At 46.1% G+C, this 18,396-nt stretch overlaps 1 protein-coding gene across 1 annotated transcript in view; it reads right to left on the bottom strand.

Annotated features, from left to right (window-relative positions):
• Positions 1-17,854, bottom strand: part of NPEPPS (aminopeptidase puromycin sensitive) — a 38,586-nt gene extending 20,732 nt beyond the window's left edge. Inside the window, exons 1-4 of the mRNA XM_051640318.1 lie at positions 17,684-17,854; positions 9,486-9,570; positions 1,889-1,966; positions 748-869 (exon numbers count right to left, since the gene is read on the bottom strand). Of these exons, the coding sequence (XP_051496278.1) occupies positions 748-869; positions 1,889-1,966; positions 9,486-9,570; positions 17,684-17,806 (408 nt within the window). The 5' untranslated portion in view covers positions 17,807-17,854. The remainder of the gene's footprint in view (positions 1-747; positions 870-1,888; positions 1,967-9,485; positions 9,571-17,683) is intronic.
• Between the last annotated feature and the right edge of the window lie 542 nt (positions 17,855-18,396).

Genomic DNA, 18,396 nt, shown 5'->3' with positions numbered 1-18,396 from the left:
TTACCATCATAACTTATTTCACTCTTGGGTTTAAAAAAAAAAAAAAAAAAGGCAGCTGAAAAGCTCTCTGTGCTCTGATGGAATTCTACAGTCTGAGCAAAATTTAGCAGAGTCATGAGAGGAGCAAAGCTCAGTCATGTGAAAGCAGAGAGAGCACCCAGGCGTTCACAGACCATACACATAAGACCACCTATTTATATTCTGCACCCCAGAAATGCTCTATTTGCACCAGGTAGCTCCTCCATGGTTTTATGTAATCAGGCAGATAACTCTGGAACTACAATATGGTATAAAATTTTGTCATTATGTCCAGGCTTTATATAATACTTGAGACAGTATCAGGCTCACGTTTTGGATGTCGTTAAGATACTGAGATAAAGACACGATCTATTAAAAAAATGATTATACTTCAAAAAGGAAAATGACACAGAGGTCTTTGACCACATCTAAATAAACAGCTGTTCTTAAACATTGCAGCTATTGTATATAAATGATGCATCACTCATCAGCATGATCCTTGACTGGGGAATTTGCCAGACCCAGAATTTAATGACCTTCAAGTTGCAATGGAAAGGCTGCTCTTACTCTTACCCAGCCACACCAAGAGCAAGAAGCCAAAAAAAGCCCCCCTGGTTCTCAAAATTTACCCAGAGGGTGTAGCTAAAAAGCTAGGGAATTGTGTCTTCTCCTCATCCTAAATCCTACCCTAAGAAGGCCATTCCCTGAAAACAAAGATGCAGCCCATACCTCAAACTGAGTGACAGCAGCATAGCGTGTGTCTCCGGTGGGGGTGGTGTATTTACTTCGGTAAAACCCTTTCATTTTATCGTTCAGCTCCCCTACAAAGTCTATCTTTAGTGTCCCTGTCCCTGCAACAGAAACAGATGGGACATTGTTATTTGCATGCGCCAAACAGAACGTTTACTTGGTCTGGATCTTCAGGCCAGGCTACTCAGCTGGCCCCCTGCCCTGCTGAAATAAGATGTCCCTCCAGCTCATCTCCACCCACCCCTTTTGTGCCAGCCTCCCTCAAGCCCTTCCCTCTCTGCCCATGAAACAAGCTCCAGCAGAGCCATGAGGCAAAGCCAGACTGGCCAGAGCATTTCAGCACTGATGGGACAATCAGAGGCTGCTGCAGAACCTTCTACACACAAGGCAGTAACCAGACCTAAGCTAAAGCCACTTGAGAAGTCTAATCCTACAACCCTTACATCTGAGTGAAGTCTGCAGAAGTACAGGATGGTGACTGAGGAATAACAACATCCTCTTGAAACACACTCCACAAGCCAAGATGGAGCAGTGGCTGCACTCGAGCTCCTAAGTCAATTAGTCTCAGGGTTTATTCTGCCCTCCATGTCTCAGTGCAAAAGGGGGAACCTGATCTTAATCAGCACAAAAATATCCCACAGAATGAAACACTAAGGTTTGATCAGCCTAGAATCTTTGCATTTGCATTTGTCGAGAAGAAATAAACCTGGTTTATTCAAATTGAAGAGCTGAGTTTCAATCGACAGACTCCTCAGAGCCAACAAAAAAACCTGTGGCAGTTTCAAAAGAATCAGCACCTTCAGGCCCAGGAAGATACTGCAGCAATTCAGATTAGCTCATTCTTGGTAAGAGAAACCAGATCATCAGCAGCTAACACAAAATGCCTCTGAGCCTCACTCCCAGTAGCAGGTAAATAGAGTCACCTCAGGTGTTGGAAGCAAACACTTTCAATTCCAGAGGCTCACAAAGTGACATACAGTGGACAGACTCCCTAGGGAGCACCACATATTCCCAGTCAGAAACTTCAGGGAAGACAGAGCTGTCCTACTCCAGCCTTTTCAAGTGCAAACATCTTGAAAACAGAGTTGAAGCAAGCAAAAAGCATGAAAATAGCTCTTACCTTTCTGAAGAGTACTGGGAAAGGAAAGAGTAACTTTTTCATCCTCATTTTGATAGTTGAACCCTGTGGCATGTACCTCTGAAACAGAAAAAGAGACTACTTGGTTCAAAATAACCCCCAGATACATTTTCATAACTCACAAACATTTAAAATTAACTGAATCAGCTGAATCCAACAATATACTGTAGCTGCTGAACATATCAAAGCTGATTTGGAACAATCCAGAATGATATAAGCTCCAGCAACCAACACCAGCCATTGCCTGAGTTCCATGGTACTTTATTTTGCTTCAGACAAATCCACCACATTTACACCAGCCTGTACAGCCACAAGCTCAAAGCACCAGCTCCGTGCTCCTTCCACCTCTGCCACACATCCCATCCCTTGGGATGCTGCACTAGCACAAGGCAGGGAAGGCTCCTGCAGTGCCCAGTGCTGAGGCTGGACTGGGAAGTGGCAAAGCTGCGGGAAGAGCTGTGGCTGTGGGACCTCCCCTGGCATGTTCTGCTGCCTGTGTCACTCTGTGCCCATCCCCAGGGATCACCAGCTTCCTTTTGGAAACCCAGATCTGCCCCAGAACAATCAAGCAATGCTTTCTGCCACGCAGCAGCATCTTCAGCTACCAAACCTGGCAAGCCTGGACACACGACGCATCTTCCTGCGCAGTCACCCTGAGGTGTAATTCTAGACTTACACTCCAATAAACGTTTGGCAGTTCAGTGTAATTTTGAAAGGGACCAGTCTGAAGGATATTGAAATGCTAGCAAGGGTCTGGCAACCTTTTCAGGTACTTTCAGAGTTGACCTAGAAAGAAAGATCCAGTGAATAGCTCCAGTTTTCTCCTTAAGTGGATAGTCGTGGAAAAAAAGGACAGAAAAGTGGGAAGTGCTGGGATACAGAGAGGTAAACATCTTTAAAGAAAAACGTAACACTACACCAACCTCCTCACTACAAGGAATTCTGAATGACAAAGCTTGTTAGAAACAACAATTTAATTTAGAGAACGACCTGTTTTCCATGCTCAAGTATCACTACAAAACCCCAGGTGTTCAGTTTCAGAGGCAGCCCAAGCACATTCAACATGTTCAGCTAAGTTGTTCCATATGTGACAAAAGTAACAGGAAACATGTTTTTATGTTCTATAAAATGTCAAGTGCTATTTATACTGGAATATTATTATTTCAGCCTTAAGTCAGAGTTAATACCAACCTCTGCTCACAGAGAAGAGCAATGCAGGAACTGCATGAATGCATTAGTCTTAACTACTGGTTTCAGAGAGCTCTGCTCAGCACTTAATCAGAGTTAACCACCATGCTCGGGTACATAATACATAAATGCTTACAATTTTACTTGTAAAAAGAATGGAGTACAGAAACAAATTTAAGAAAAAAAAAATACATACAGGACCAAGTAGAAGAACTTTAGACTACTAGTCTGTGCTGAGGAGTTTCGAGATTTTTAAAATCAACTGTAAGAGGGGTGAGATAGAGCACTTAAACAGAATACATGCCAAGGACATCAAAATGCCAGTAAGTGTTGGGCAACGAGCAACAAAAAGTAAAGGTTTCACTTCTCTTCTTAGAACTGTGGAACATTGAGGCAGAGAAAGAGACATGAGAGAGAGTTGCGGAGAAGATATTAAGGGAACACTAACATACAACACACAAGCCCAAAAGGCTCACGTGGCTAGGCTTTTCACCAGAGAGGGCAGTGAGAGGACAAGGGGTAATGGTTTGAAACTGAAAGAGGGGAGATTTAGGTTGGACATCAGGACAAATTCTTCACCATGAGGGTAGGAAGGCACTGGAACAGGTTGCCCAGGGAAGCTGTGGCTGCCCCCTCCCTGGAGGTGTTGAAGGGCAGGTTGGATGAGGCTTGTGCAGCCTGGGCTGGTGGGAGGTTGGAACCTGATGGTCTTTATGGTCCCTTCCAACCCAAACCAGTCTATGATTCTATAAAAGTGGGCTTCCCAGGCATGGGGAGTGGAGCTGACTGCATCACTCAGATCTGATGAATTTTGACCCTGCCTATCTTCAGAGTCCAACCAGACAACAAACCTCCTGTTCTGAGATAGCACGTTGGTGACCTCGGTCAGAGGGAAGGATGAGGCTGAATACCTGTCAGAAACTGATGTGGGGCTGCCTGGGAGGAGCCCTGCTGCTGGACAGCCTGCAGATGCTGAGCTGTCAGCCTGTGGTCAGAGGTTAGATGAAAACCTGAGAAATGCCTGATAAAGATCAGGACAAAAATGCAGAAACACTCCCCCCTCCCTGTGTTTTAAAATGACCACAGCAAACGAAAAACATTTGTATCTTTTTACAGCTCCTAATGGAAACAATCTGATATGGAAGACAAACAATACCATGACTTCAGGATCATAGTTCTAACCTACTGAAACTGAGAAATACAGAAGAATGCCTGTTATGCAGATCTTCTGCCAAAAGCTGACAATGGAGATCGAGTTTCCCTCTCCTCCTCTCCCAACTGTAAAGTCCTCCTAAGTGTAGCTGAATCTGTAGCTCTGCTACTTTATAACCTTTTTAACCTGTACTAGGAAAGTCACAGGAAAGACCCAGGTAAACATTCCTGGGGCTAAAGGAAGGTGAAGACCTTCATGGTCGGATTTTCCCCCCGCAGCAGCCTGGGCAGGCACATTATACACATTGCAGAAAGCAACCTTGTTTCAAAGAGCTTCTTAACCTTAAGTTTACAGCTGTAGTTCCAATCCCCTAAGGTCAGAAACAATGTTTAAACAAGCCGCGGTTGCAGCAGGCAGGCAGCAGCCACCCCGGAGCTGAGCACCCCCCGAACACCCTGATCACAATCTGCACTGGGGGAGAGTCTTGTGATACCCCAGGGCTGCCCCTTGCCAGGGCAACCAGCCTCTGATGAACACAAGCAACAGCAAGAGCACATCTGGGACAGAAGGGAACAGTTTCCCACCAGGTTCACTCACGGAGGAGTTGGTCTCTAGAAGAGTGTCCCCTCCATGCCCGACTCCAACAATTTATTATTTTAATTCTCAAAGCAGCTTAAATATCAATCTCTAAAATGCAAAATATAAATGAAAAATTCAAACTAATTTTTTTTTTTTTTTAAACTAACTATTCACTGCCAGTAATTTAATCCAGAGCAAAAGAACCACGGAAAACCATCAACAATACTTTTTGCTAAGAGTTTAAGGGAACTGCTTATAACAAAGATGTAATTGCAGTAAAAGGCTGTCTGAATTCCTACCAGTGTTGAATACAAAAGCTCCTGAAGAGAACAACACAATTTTGGCAGCCTCCTAACTTTGGAGAGTTTGGCACTGCAAGGTTGCAAGTTAATCACTAGCACATTAGTACACAGTCTGGACCAAGTGGCATGAGAAAATGAAAAGCTGCTAGCTCTCCATGGCGTTGGGGAAAAAAATCTGCATAAAAATCGGATCTAGCAACCCTCCCAAACTCAGAGCACTGCAGATCAACTTTTACAGTAGCATTATAAATCAGTGGCAGTCCTTCCACAGAGCACTTCCTGAAACTGCACTACTGACCAGATGGATACATCAATTAATGATCCCCATTTCTGCATGACATGCTTAGAAACTTGGAACTCAGACAAAGGTTTTAAGCAATGTCAAATGTGCACGTATTTCCAAGTGAAGACGAAGCCAAATGCAAGAGATGGAATTTTTTCAAGCAGCCCTCGTTCCACGGCACAGAGAAGTCACAGGCAATTAAGGTACAGTGGCTTAATGAACTTGCATTCATCAACTGAGCTGCAGTGACTGTGTGCACTCTGCTACTCTGTCTGCAAATTTAGCTTAAAACATCTGCTTGTCGACAGAGCACACACTGTCCTCTGCCAGCATTAGCCACTAGACTTGTGCCAATGAGATTCCCAGGAATACTTCATGCTTTCAAGCCCTTTCACACCTTTTCATGTGTTTCAACCCAGTGGTTGTAAAATCCTTCAAAATTAGAAGCATTACTGGGAATCAGACACTCCCAAACTGCTCACGCCAACGCAGCCCAGGCCTCCTTAAAAACCTACCATGAAAAATTCAGTCACATCAAGTCCTCTGCAGAAGAAGGGATGAAGATGAGCTTTTTCTACAACAAAGAATGGTCTCACAACTAGCAGGCTAGATTTGCCAAGCCACAGGCAGAGAGCAGTCTCATTTCCCCCACCTGGCTCCCGCTGCACGTTCCCATTCCCTCCCTTCCACTGGCAGCCACACACAATCCCCAGGACCAGGAAGATGATCTGTCTCCAAGCTGCTTTTTTCCCCTCGCAGAGGCAGTTTTCAGCCAGTGCAGTTTCCTGATCACATGGCTGCTCTACAGCACACACAGGAATGCCGAGGGAAGGGAGGGAGTGGGGACAAGTGTCACTGTCCCTTTCCACAGCAGCATGACTCCAGATCATCATGGGACCACCGTGCTCCCAGGCAAGGGAAAGCAACACCCAGATAAATTTGGGTGACATTGCAAAGCTTTTTATAAACACTAGGAATCTTTAGTTACTGGTTTTAAACATCAGCTGAGGTGTCACCAGCATCTTTCACTAGCATCCAAGCACCTCCCTTCCATGCTAGGAAAGAAAAGACCAAAATACTGAGTTCTGGCCTTAGAACCTTTTGGAGGTTGAAGTACAGATCAAAGTTCACTTGGTTATTTCTGCTGAACAAACATCACTACAGTTGCTTGTCATTTTCTGAGAAAAATTGCCAACTACTACCCTCCAAGCATCTCTAGATTTAAGAAGCTGCTTTAGATCTGAGAAGCTTTCCAAGTTAAAAACAATATAATTCACTGATTATGACTCCATCACAATTTCACAGCTCCTTAAAAGAGAGATCCACGGGAAGATCAGCCTACTTAGCATTCAGTAAGTACAAAACTCAATCGCTTAAAATCTAAATTAAAAACTAACTTGCTTAGAAATGGCTTTTCAGTTCTTGATTTATCTGAGCAAAGCCAACCACTTGGCAGTGCAGGACACGTGCACCTAAAGGCTCAGGCTGCACTGTCAACATTTGGCTACAAATGTGAAAAACTGCCTTGAGGAAAAAACAAACTCAACTGCTCATTAGGGGGAGGAGCCAGTCCTAACTTCAGGAATGGGAAACTCCATCCCTTGAGTAGCTTTGTTCCGTGACCATGTACCTGGCACAGATGCCAAATCCACAACCCCCAGTTACAATCTCTGCTCTCGTTTCAGGATGAAACAGAATTTTTCTACTTCAAAGTACCATGCAATCAATCTCTGCTGGTTTATTATTCACTATCACTCATCGGTGGATTACGCAGCAACATTTTTTACTTTGACTTTAAAGCTTCAGAGATCCTCCCTCAGCTTCCTGTCAAATATTGGGCAATAATCTGATTTCCCTGCAAATCTGCATTAAAATTCCAAAGATCAAGTTCTACCCTCTGCTCTATCCATCTCCAGAAGAGTGAAGAGGAGGGGAGGGAAAGCACAGCCCAAAGTTCCAGCTACGATTTCTGCTGTACAGCCACAGTGCAATAGGTGCTCAAGACTAACACAAATTATGAGCAAAATAATACTTTATTCTGCACAAAACCCAACAGATCACCTCCACAAACAAGGACAAGGTATCTGTTCAACTAGGCCTCTTTTTCACACAGCAACTTTGCAGACCAGAACCACACTTGACAGAAGATAAGTGACCAATTATCTTTTGTCTCACATTTACAGACAAGCGTGAGACAAATTCTTCCCTACTGAGGTACAGAACTAAAAGAGGCACCAATTCTTCACTCGAGCCTTTAAAGGAGAAAACATCAACTTCTCACCCATTTTCACACAGACTTTATAGGCAGTTGGTGCAAGGCTCATCTAAGGAACCAAATCCAAATGATCTGGCTGATATTTCTGTTGGTTGGACTATATTTTATACACTGGTTGTGAGACCAGTTATACAATTACCATCCCAGAGCTGTGCACAATAGAAGCATTAGTAAGACTGACTTGATCTGTAACAACAGGTGCCAGCAAATAGTCGGCCAATTTCATGCAATTTTACCTCCAAAGCCATTACACTAGTTGGCAGTTTCCCAAACTGAAAGATATGTTTTAACCCCGTGAAGCCTGAGTATAATTATAGTCAACAGGCAACAATTCTGCACCTCAAGTATCTATGATACAGCAGTTTAGGTGAGTGCCTGTGCTGCAGCCAGAGGGCTGTGAGAGAACTCTTGTGTCCAGAGTGCCACGTTCAAGGCTATCTAAAAAATCAGAATGAAAGAGTTGAAGCCACAGAAACTCACTTCAGTGTTCTTGATTTTAAGTCGCCGTTAAGCTCTATAATAGTAGCATTTCAAAGTTACAAGCAGCTACTTGAAAGTTATAAGGAGAGTGTAACACTGTTAAAGAACAGAAAAATAGACCCCTAGGAGTGGAATAATCTCTGAAAACCACAAAGAGAATACATTCAAATTTTCCTGACTTGGCTGCAGAGAGACTTTATTCCAATTTAAATGGAAAGATGGTACAGGCATCCCACTTGTCACATACAAATTAGCCATGGGATAATGTCACTACAAGAACTGAAGTTGTCCCCACCAAACCCAACCTGGAAAACCAGGATTTCTTTTCTTTAGGAGTTCAAGCACAGCCCCACTCTCCAGCTGCTGCATAAGCACACTAGAGAAGTTTAAACCCACTCAGGGAACACCTTTCTCCTGCCCATCACCAAGACCATGCCTTCAGTTCACAGCCTCGGTTTTAACAATGACACCACAGTGGAATTTCCCTCCTAGAAGGAGAAGCTCCCAGAGCCTTTTGTCTTCTGAAGGACACAAGAACCAGTGCACACAGTGGACCAAATCACTACTGAACGTGACATTTCCACGAGAACACCAGAAAGGCTTTGCACATGTTAGACCATCACTCTGTCTCAAGGAGCTTGTTTTCCACACCTTAATCAGTTCATGCTTCAATTGCTAAAACTTTTCTTTGTGTCTGCTAAATCTCCTCAAAACATAATTGGGGGAGATGTCAGCTACTCTAATTGTGCATTACAAACAGGCACTGCTTCCTCCGTTTCTCCAGTAGCTTCCAGGCTTTCACTGAGCTGGATCCCAACCATTACCTCCTTTTTCCATGTTGTTCTACACTCGGAATATCCTGCTAATTAAGTGTCTCTGTATTTTTCCAAATCTTTCCCAACGAGAGTTTCCCACTCCAGGCCATTACTGATGCATTCCTTAGATAAGCCCTTCTCACAGATGTTATCAGTGTTGCCAAATCCATAGGTGCAGATCACGTTCTTACACAGTTATCCATTATGAAGATAAATATTAATGTAAAACCAGTCAAACATCTTTTCCTACAACACCCAGGCAGGATGGAGCAGAATGTAGATTTCACAGAAGCAAGAGGTAACCTTTTTTCAACATAATGCAATGGGTAGTGATGAGAAGAGAACAAAGCTTGGACAATTAATTTTGTGCTTCTAGGAGTAGATTAGCTTATCAAACTATCATGTGATTTTGCAATCAGGGTTGTTAACTGTTGGCAGCAGCACCTCGTGTCAGAAATGAAAAGGATTAAGACATAAACACTCCAGCAAAAAAAGCAACCCTACCTTCATCTCCTTCAGGCGCATAGGAAGCTGTGATAATGTCAATGTCAGCACAGTTCATCACAATTTGGTTGGTCGCCTGTTTCACCTGAAAGATAAATGTTATGAGTATCAGGAAGAAACGGTGTTCCCTGCTCCCCTGAGCTCCCTTAGCTAAGCATTCCCACTGCCCTTTCATCTGGAAACCCCTCCATCATCAAGTGTTTGGAATAGAATTTAGTACTTAAGGGTGGTAAGAAAGAAAAATCCATCCCCCTGCCTGCTCTCCTTTGTTCTGGAACATGCTACTTGAATCATGTTCAAGCCATGCAGGCCTACTTATCAAGACTGTAAATTATTTAAGGGAATGAACTGCCTGTTAAAAATTGGTATGAAAGCTTGACAATGGGGCCCTTGTATGTGCCTGGGAATCCAAGACCAATAAAAATAGATAGAGAGCCTTCAAGCTTCCTTTTGGAGATGACAGCAAAAGCCTTTGAACACAAACTTACATCTTGGAGATGATCACAAACACAACCTACAGGGCCATGGTCTGAACTGTGGACAGTAAGAACTTCTTAGGTTAAAAACATCTGCCAAGAAATTTGCCTTTACATTTTCCTGAAAGCTTTCCTCCTGCCAGCTCTTGGCTACACACTCTTTGCTTTATTTAACAAGTGGCCAGCTCCCAGCGTAGTAATCAACTGTCACACTGTGCCAGCTTTCTGTTTGGATGCAAGAGATTGAATACAGAGGAATTCAAATTAAATATCAATTAATTACAAAGGGGGAAAATATTTGGGAATTAAACTAGGCATTATTTAGAAAGTTATGGCTGAAACCACTAGAATCATCACACTGGATCGAGCTGGAAATCCTGCTAGTCCAGAGTACAGTTTCTAGCAATAGACAAGGCCAGTTATTTAAATAAAGGTGCAGGAATTTCTGTAACAGCCAACTAGAGTTTGATGTATGCATGAAGGAACTACTTCCTACCCTGGCCACAAAGTTTCTTAAAGCATAAGGACTGACATTCCTTCCTCGACTTTTAACTATTATAGCATGAAAATGCCATATTAACACCTATCTGTGTTTGAACACACAGCAGAAACCAATTGGACCTCTGGGATAGGAAGGGGTTCTTATGGGTCCCTTTGCCTCTGGAGCAAGCCCAGTAAGGGGCTCTGCACATGCACACCAGTCCACCCAGCACACCTCCGAGGGGAAAGGCTTTATTACCAGTAAAGGCAAAATAATGAGCTCTGAAGTTTCAGAGTAGAAGCAGACACTGACCACTCTGCCATAAAGGAGCTGATATCTACACCAGATGAGTAAACAGAAGCAGATACTCAGGCTTGATCTGTTTTACCTGCGCTCCCTGAGAAATGGTTCCCGAGTCATTGTGTACATAAAAACCAAATTCTACTCTAGATAAGAGAGGCTTAAGAAATTCAAATCCATAACTTAATAGACACACCCACATCACAAAGATGGTCCATCTGGTCTAATCATCTGTGAACCAAAGGGTTCAGAGGAGCCAGGTGCTCCTAGGAAACCCCCAGAGTGGATGGTTAAGACCAGGCAAACCTAACTCAGGCCTTTCTTCCTAAGCTCAGCCACTAACTTTGTTCTGAAGCAAACGTCCATGGCTTATTCCAATTAACAGAACTCTTTGTATAATTAATATTACATAAGGGCTTGTACTTCTTGACAAATGTAACTATCAGGGAATCTTCCCAAATCCTCCTTGTCAGCCACCCCACTGCAGCCTGTGGTACAGAGCAGTGCAGAGGAGCTGAGCAGCTTTCACCATGTTGCCTCTTTATGGTAATAAAACCAAAACCATGTTACCTAAAAAACTGAACCTAATTCTAAAAACCAACACTCCTGCAGAGCATAAGGGGAGCAAATTATTTGATGCTTCTCATACAGATTTACCATCTGAAATCCACTTTTTTTCCCCAATTTTCCGTGCATGAAACAAAAGGATTAAAACACTTCTAAAAACCTAAGATCAAAGCCCAACAGTTTCCCTCACGGTACCAGGGTTTGGGGTTTTTCAAGGTCTTCTAAAACACAGAAAAATCAGAGTGAGAAAAGCTTTTTATAAATGTCTCGTTGAGACCTTTATTCAATCTACAAATCCAAATCTCTATGGATTAAGAATTCAAGATGCCTAAAGAGCTGTCCAAATTGCAGACAATGCTGGGTTTAACAATAGGCTTGATCGTTAAAAAACAACCTCTTCTGAGGACAGGAGAATTTTCAGTGTAGCCCTGTGCCTGCAAAATAAGTTTTAGGTTTACACAGAGACAACCTCAGAGGCTCCTTAGAAAGGCAATGACCTATTTTTACATTTTTTCTTACCTCCTACAAGTATCAAGCCAGTTTTACAAGAGTGGGACATGCTAGAGAACATTTAAAGGGACTGAGTGAACCAGCAGCCCAAGAACTGTTTACCCTCCAACTCCTGTAAAACGAAGGGCAAAATTCAGGTGCAGAAATGAACACTGACAGTGTCCTCACAGCACACTTCTGAGACTCTCATAATTTAATTAGGTGTTGGGGGGGAAGTTTTCGTGTTGGCACACAGGCTGCAGCATGAGAGCCTCCTCCCTCTGATCCACTAAAAATAATGAAACACAGACACACTTGTAAGAACAAAACCAAAACTCTGAACCACTCAGCACACTTCACTTACGACCGTTCTACCTCACAAGAACCTGCTGCTTGCAGACACCATGTATCATGAAGATGAATGAATGTGTTTTACTGTAAGTGGTGTCTTGAAACTGCTTCTGCCTCTCTGCAAACACGATGTTTCAGAAGGCAGATCCTCTGCCCATGCAGTGCTTTTCATGGATGCAATCATGCAAAAGGCAAAAAAGCATCTTGCTGCATAAGGTCTAAACAATTACAAACTGTCACTCTGCTCCCCTTGCTCTGTAACATAATCAATTTACTCTTCAATGAGAAGAGGCTAATCAAGGCAAGAGCAAGCTACAAATGCCCACAATGAAAGCAGCTTTGCCACAGGGGCTGACACTTCAAAGCAGCAGATGAACCAAGACCAGCATCTGGAATGAAGGAATGTTTCAAAATGTTCAACCTGGTCCTTCTGATGAAACTCTAGAAAAATGAATCAGAATTCAAAAACCTACTGAGATGAGCCAGACACAGATACCACGAGCAGGTCTGCCCTGCAATCAAGCTGCAGACCTTTAAGAGGTTTCCACTATGTCAAGAACCTTCCCAACCTCTTCACAGCCACCTTTGTGGTCAGGCTTTGCTTCTGGGAAGGAAAATCTCACCCATGAGGAGAGAACAGCTTAAGTTCCCTCCAAAAGTTTTCCAAGGCAACACTATTTGACAAAAGAAGAGAGCTAAAAAGGCTAATTATTTGGCTCAGGACTGGAAGATGCTGTAAAGCTTTTGGTTTTCACTGGTTATCAGAGCAGGAAATGGCTTGATGGAAAAACCTTTTCACTCAAGCTGAGTGGCTTCAGTAGAATGCCAGCCTACCCAAAATACAGGATTAGGTGCACCAAAAGACATCTTCCATAGTTAAAACTAATTTTCTAGAGCCATTTATAAGACTAGCTTATTAAAATCTTGTCACTCAGCTTCAGAGTCCTTTTCTAAATGCAGCATTGTAACAAGCATGTATGTTTTTAGCATTTTACTCACTAAAAATAGGCAACTAAAATTACCTCAGTTGTGTTGCAGGATCTATCTTTTCAAGAATTCAAAACTTCAATAAGAAAAGGAATAAAGCTTTCTATTAATCTGTATCTTGAGCAAATTCTGGTAGCCAAAAAGTAAAATTACCAGTGCCATGACTAATAGGCCCACTGGAAAAATTCCCTTCATTCCAAAGAGCATCCAGCTACACTCATCTGTAGGGGTCACACACACTTCAGAAGTGTCAAATCCACCCAGACAAGTAAATCCCTTTGTAACTCTGATCAATGCAACCATCTTAGCCTGATGAATTACAGAGCTTGAAAGAGGCCTTTCTGTGGGGAGGAGAGCAAAGACATTCCTAGTTCTGAAGCTGGTGGCATCAGGGTCCACAGAGCCCTGAAGTCCTTTCTTTGAAGCACCAGACTCAAACACTCAACATGGTAGCCTAAACACTCCAGATCTAATTTAAGCTACAATGCTGGATAACCTGACTGGGTATTCATACTAGACCAATCCCTTCAAAAAAAGGATACTGCCCACAAATACTACACCCATTCAACTTAATTTTTCAAGTTTTACATGCAAGAGTGTCAGAATTAATCTTTAACTGGCATGCAAGCAGGACCAAAAGACTACTTATTCCTCGGTCCAGCAGATACTGCACAATTAACCTATAAAAAGCAAGAGATAGAGGTTAAACATTGCTAAATATAACAGACTATCCTTAAGATATATTCAAGGGGCTGGGAAATATTTAAAAGAGCCATCTACTCAGGTTGTAAATTCTTTACAGATAGGTTGCTTTGCAACCAAGAAACACCTGACTGTCGGCTGCAAGGAAATACATGAATCACCACCCTCCAAAGGAGGGAGTTAATCCAGAAGGAAATACCAGGAAGTTAGGAGACAAGCACACACCTCTCTGAAGTTCTGCACTGGACAGGTGATTGTTTGGAGCCATGACCCAGTGTTAAGAACTTCCATTTGGCAGCTTAAAACAAATGTTGGTTGAACTTTGGGAGCCAGAGGTTTGTTTCTGTTGCTGGTGACTGGTGTGGCCCCTGGAGTTGGAACAGGAGGGCCACCCATCCCCTCTTTGTCCCAGCCCTGGAGTCAGCCTCCCAGGTGTCCAAAGCAGAATGGAAAAAAGTTGACCTAGACACTGAGCAACAGCAGTGCACAGCCCTGATAACCAGACCCTGAGTGTCAGGGTGAGAATGATTAAATCTCAAGCTAACAGATGAACTATTTCCACAAAAAAAACCACCAAAAACACAACAATCTTAATTGTGCTCATTCAGAAACATCCTCACACACCCAACAAAGCAACAGTTTAAAATGCTAAAAGATGACAGAGCTGACAGTGATCACAGGACTGTGAGCAGGCAACTCTGATTCTGCTCCAGATCTGCCACTGACACACAGAATCTGATTCTCCCACAACCATGTTCTGCCCTAGTTGTGATAAATGAACTATTTCACAAGGAACCCTTAAGGATTTGGGGGTTTTCAACTGTGATAAATGGCCATTATACAGTGTCAGTTTATGTCATTGTTACACAATTCTACAGGCTTCCAAAGCATTAATATCACCACAATTTGTATTATTTAAAAATCTTGAATGACTGGACAAAACTTAAATAGGTTACCAGATACTTAACAAGCAGAGCTTCAAAAGGCTAAGAAATTAAACCACCAAGAGACAAACACTAGACAGAGGGCCAAATGCCTAACCTGAAAACTAGAACAATAAACTACAAACACTATTTATTTTTAAGGCTCTGAAATCAACCTGGCTACTGCTGACACTGAAGCCACAGCCTTATCTTCTGAATCACAAAGGGCTTTATCCTCTGAAGCTCAGCTGAAGGAGCCATAGAACTGTAACATTTATTATTGTGGCATAAAGACAAAATGTTTTGTTAAGCTCTGTGTACGTGCAAAAGCCAGCACACGTGTACTGCCCCAAAGCCCAGGCTGGAAGGTTATTTAACATTTCTTTAGGGCTTGGTGCTCAAGTTGAAAGACTTCACCAAAATTCTACAGAGAGCTGCCAAATCCTATTTAATGGCTGCAAAGTGAGAGGCACAAACTGGCTGATCAAGTGTTTACTTGTAATACCTTGACTCAGTATCACAGCCTTCGGTAACCCCAGTTTGCTACTGAAGATGCAAAATAAGAAAGGAAAACACTTTTGATGTACATAACGAAACATCTTCCTAATTCTGTAATTAATCATGATTGATTCTGGTGTCAAAGAGTTTCAGTGCTCACCCTGCAGGTCAGGAAGCATGACTGGTTTGAGCACTTGCTGTAGATTATCACATGTCCAACCATTACCATATTGGAATGGGGCAGGGAGACCGATAATTATTCTTTATTGGTTATAAAAACCACTACCTGGTTTGCCACAGCAAACTTCTCCACATTTCTGCCTCCAGACCAGCAGGTGAACACTAACCCCACACACCTTCCTGCCCCTCTCCTGCACTCACTTTCACACAGCTGGGGGCTGTGGCCTCACGATTCTTTGGCCTGTGGTTGTGAAAAGTTCTTTTAAAATAAATAAATATTCTGTAGATGTGTTTTTAAAACCTCACCCTGTATTTTTTAAATTCTTTCTACAGTGGGAACACCAGAACAGCTCACCATGATGTGGGCAAGTTTTTTTACAACCTTGAACTCGTCAGGTGAGTGTTCTTTCTTAACTCATGCTGGTAGGAAAGTCCAGGATTTTGCATTGTCAGGTGGTATCCATTGCTCCAGGAACCCATTGAGCAATCCCCTGAAGAGCAACCAATACTAAACATATCTCAACAGGACTAAAAACTGCCAACCTGCTAACCATCTCCACAAGAAGCCTCCAATTCCTCATTATTCCTGGATTTACACTAACTTTCCAAGGCTGCTGTTCAGTACTACTGGCTCCTCAGCAGCAATGCTGGCTTAAAAAGCCACGACTCCCCCTCCCCCCGAGTGTTATTTTTAACCTGGATGATTTCAGTGATCCCATTTACAGCACAGCCCCACAGCTGTAACAGGAGTGAGGAGCAGCAACTTGGGTGCAAAGACAGGAATAGGTGGCTGGGATTAAGACGAAAGAGACTGGGAATTTCTCAGGCCAGCATTTCCACCCAGGCACCATCAAACTGAGAAGAGCAGCCCGAGGACCTGAGCTAGAACAGGATCAGCCAGGCCATTTACATTTTCAGTATTTCTTCCACATGACACAAACTTACTCATCTCTGCTCGCCTTCCTCCAGGTCCCAAAAGTCACAAGACTCACTATCACCCACAGCCTTTGCCCTCCCCAACTTCCACAGACACCAGCACGGCTCTCTCTGTCCCTGTGCCTCGGGTGCAGCAGCTTTACCCCCCCAGTGCTGCCCCACTTCACAGCAAGGTTCTAAGGGGCACCTCTCCAGGCCAACACTGAAATCTGTACACATCCCAATGCTTAAAAAATTTCCTTCTAACACATCCGAGCTCTCCAGACACTCATCCCGTGCTCAGGAGCCTCCAGTGACGGTTCAGCATCTATTTCGAACCATTGCACCAGCAAAGACAGGAAAGCACATTGAGGAAATCTTGGCACGGCAGCCTGAGAATGACTATGAGACTTCAGGGCTTTCAGCAAACATTCCGGCTCTGAAGCAGGAGCAGGGGGAAGCTCCTGCCTCGCAGCAGGCGTTTTCAGCTCTGGACGCCCCTTCCCACTGCGGACCCGGCCTCTCGCTTCACCCCCTTCCAGCTTTTCACCCCAGCGAGGCCCACCAGCTCCCCGGGCCGCGCCGGGGGAGCTCTCCTGTCACTGCACCCTGCGCTGGTTCGCCTTTCCAGCAAAATCCCGAGCCGTCTGAATGGCTGGAGAGAGATAAAAGCAGCACGCTGGGAAGGCTGGAAACAAGAAGAGGGGGAAGCCGGGGAGAGCGGCCAGCGGGATCCCCGCGGCTCCACGTCTGACCCGCACACGGATCTTGGCCGGAGGGGTCGGCTCGGGCAGCGGGAGCAGGAGCCGGGGCAGGCTGGAGGGGGCTGCTCGGGGCCCGCGGCGGCGGGACGAGGCCCCCGGCCCTTCCCAGGCCGCTCCCGGGGGCCGCAGCGGGGCCGGGCGGGGCCCGCGGGCCGCGCTCTCCCCTTCCCCGACCTGGCCGGGGGGGGGGGGGGGGTGTGTGTGGATTTATAGACATCTCTGTGTCTAGGCTGAATGGAAAGGGAGGGCGGAGACCGCGGGGAAGGGGGGGGGAGCAGCTCCGAGCAGCCTCCCTGCACCTGCCCGGCCCCGCCGCGGGGCCCAGCGCGGGGCAGGGAGGCCGCGGGGAAGGGGGAAGGTGGGGAGCGGACCCCCGCGGGGAAGGGGCTCCCTCAGGCCCCGGCTGAGGGAGGGAAAGGGGGAAGCCGGCCCCGGGGGGCTCCCTCCAGGCCCGCGGCGGGGGCAGGGGCTGAGGGCAGGGTCCCCCGAGGAGCCGGCGGGGGGTTGTGTTTTTTTTTTGGGGGGGGGGGGGGGTGCGGGGCGAGGCGGAGGGGCCGGGCCCTACCTGCACGGCGGCCTCCAGCTTGCCCTCGAAGGTGAAGTCGATGAGGTCGGGCTTGAGGCAGAGCCCGTAGTTGACGGGGGACACATCGGCGGGCAGCCGCTCGAAGGGCCGCTTCTCCGGCATGGCGGGGCGGCGGGCGGGGGAGCGGGGGGGGGTGCGGGGCTGCGCCCCCCCGCGGCGGGGCGGGGAAGGGGGGGGGGGGCGGGAGAGGGGAGGCTTTCCTGCCGGCGGAGGCGGCGGCCGCGGCACCGACACGGCGAGCGGCGGCGGCGGCGGCGGCGGCGGAGGAGGAGGAGGAGGAGGGAGGGGCGGGGGCGCGCGCGCGCGCTCCCGGCACGAGGCGGCCGGTGCGGGGCGGGGGGAGCGGGGAGGGTGGGGGGGGTGGGGGGGGCAGAGCGGGGGGAGGCGGCGGCACCAGCGGCAGCAGCAGCGGCAGGAGGAGCAGGAGGAGGAGGAGGAGGAGGAGGAAGAAGGGCGCGTGCGCGCGGCGGCGCCACGCGGCCGCGCACGTAGAGCGGCGCGAGCGCGTTGCGTAAGCGGCGCGGGCGGTGCGCGTGCGTCCGTTCCCCCCCCCCCCCTCCCGGGGGTCTGGCTCCACCCCCCCCGCGGGCACGGGGCATCCCGGTACATCCCGGTGCATCCCGGTACATCCCGGTACCTGCCGGTGCATCCCGGGGCATCCCGGTGCATCCCGGGGCATCCCGGTACATCCC

This window comes from Apus apus, chromosome 25 (assembly GCF_020740795.1).
Source record: "Apus apus isolate bApuApu2 chromosome 25, bApuApu2.pri.cur, whole genome shotgun sequence".
Lineage (NCBI taxonomy): Eukaryota > Metazoa > Chordata > Aves > Apodiformes > Apodidae > Apus > Apus apus.
Note: the sequence above shows the minus strand (reverse complement) of the source record. Positions and strands in the feature narration are given on the sequence as shown.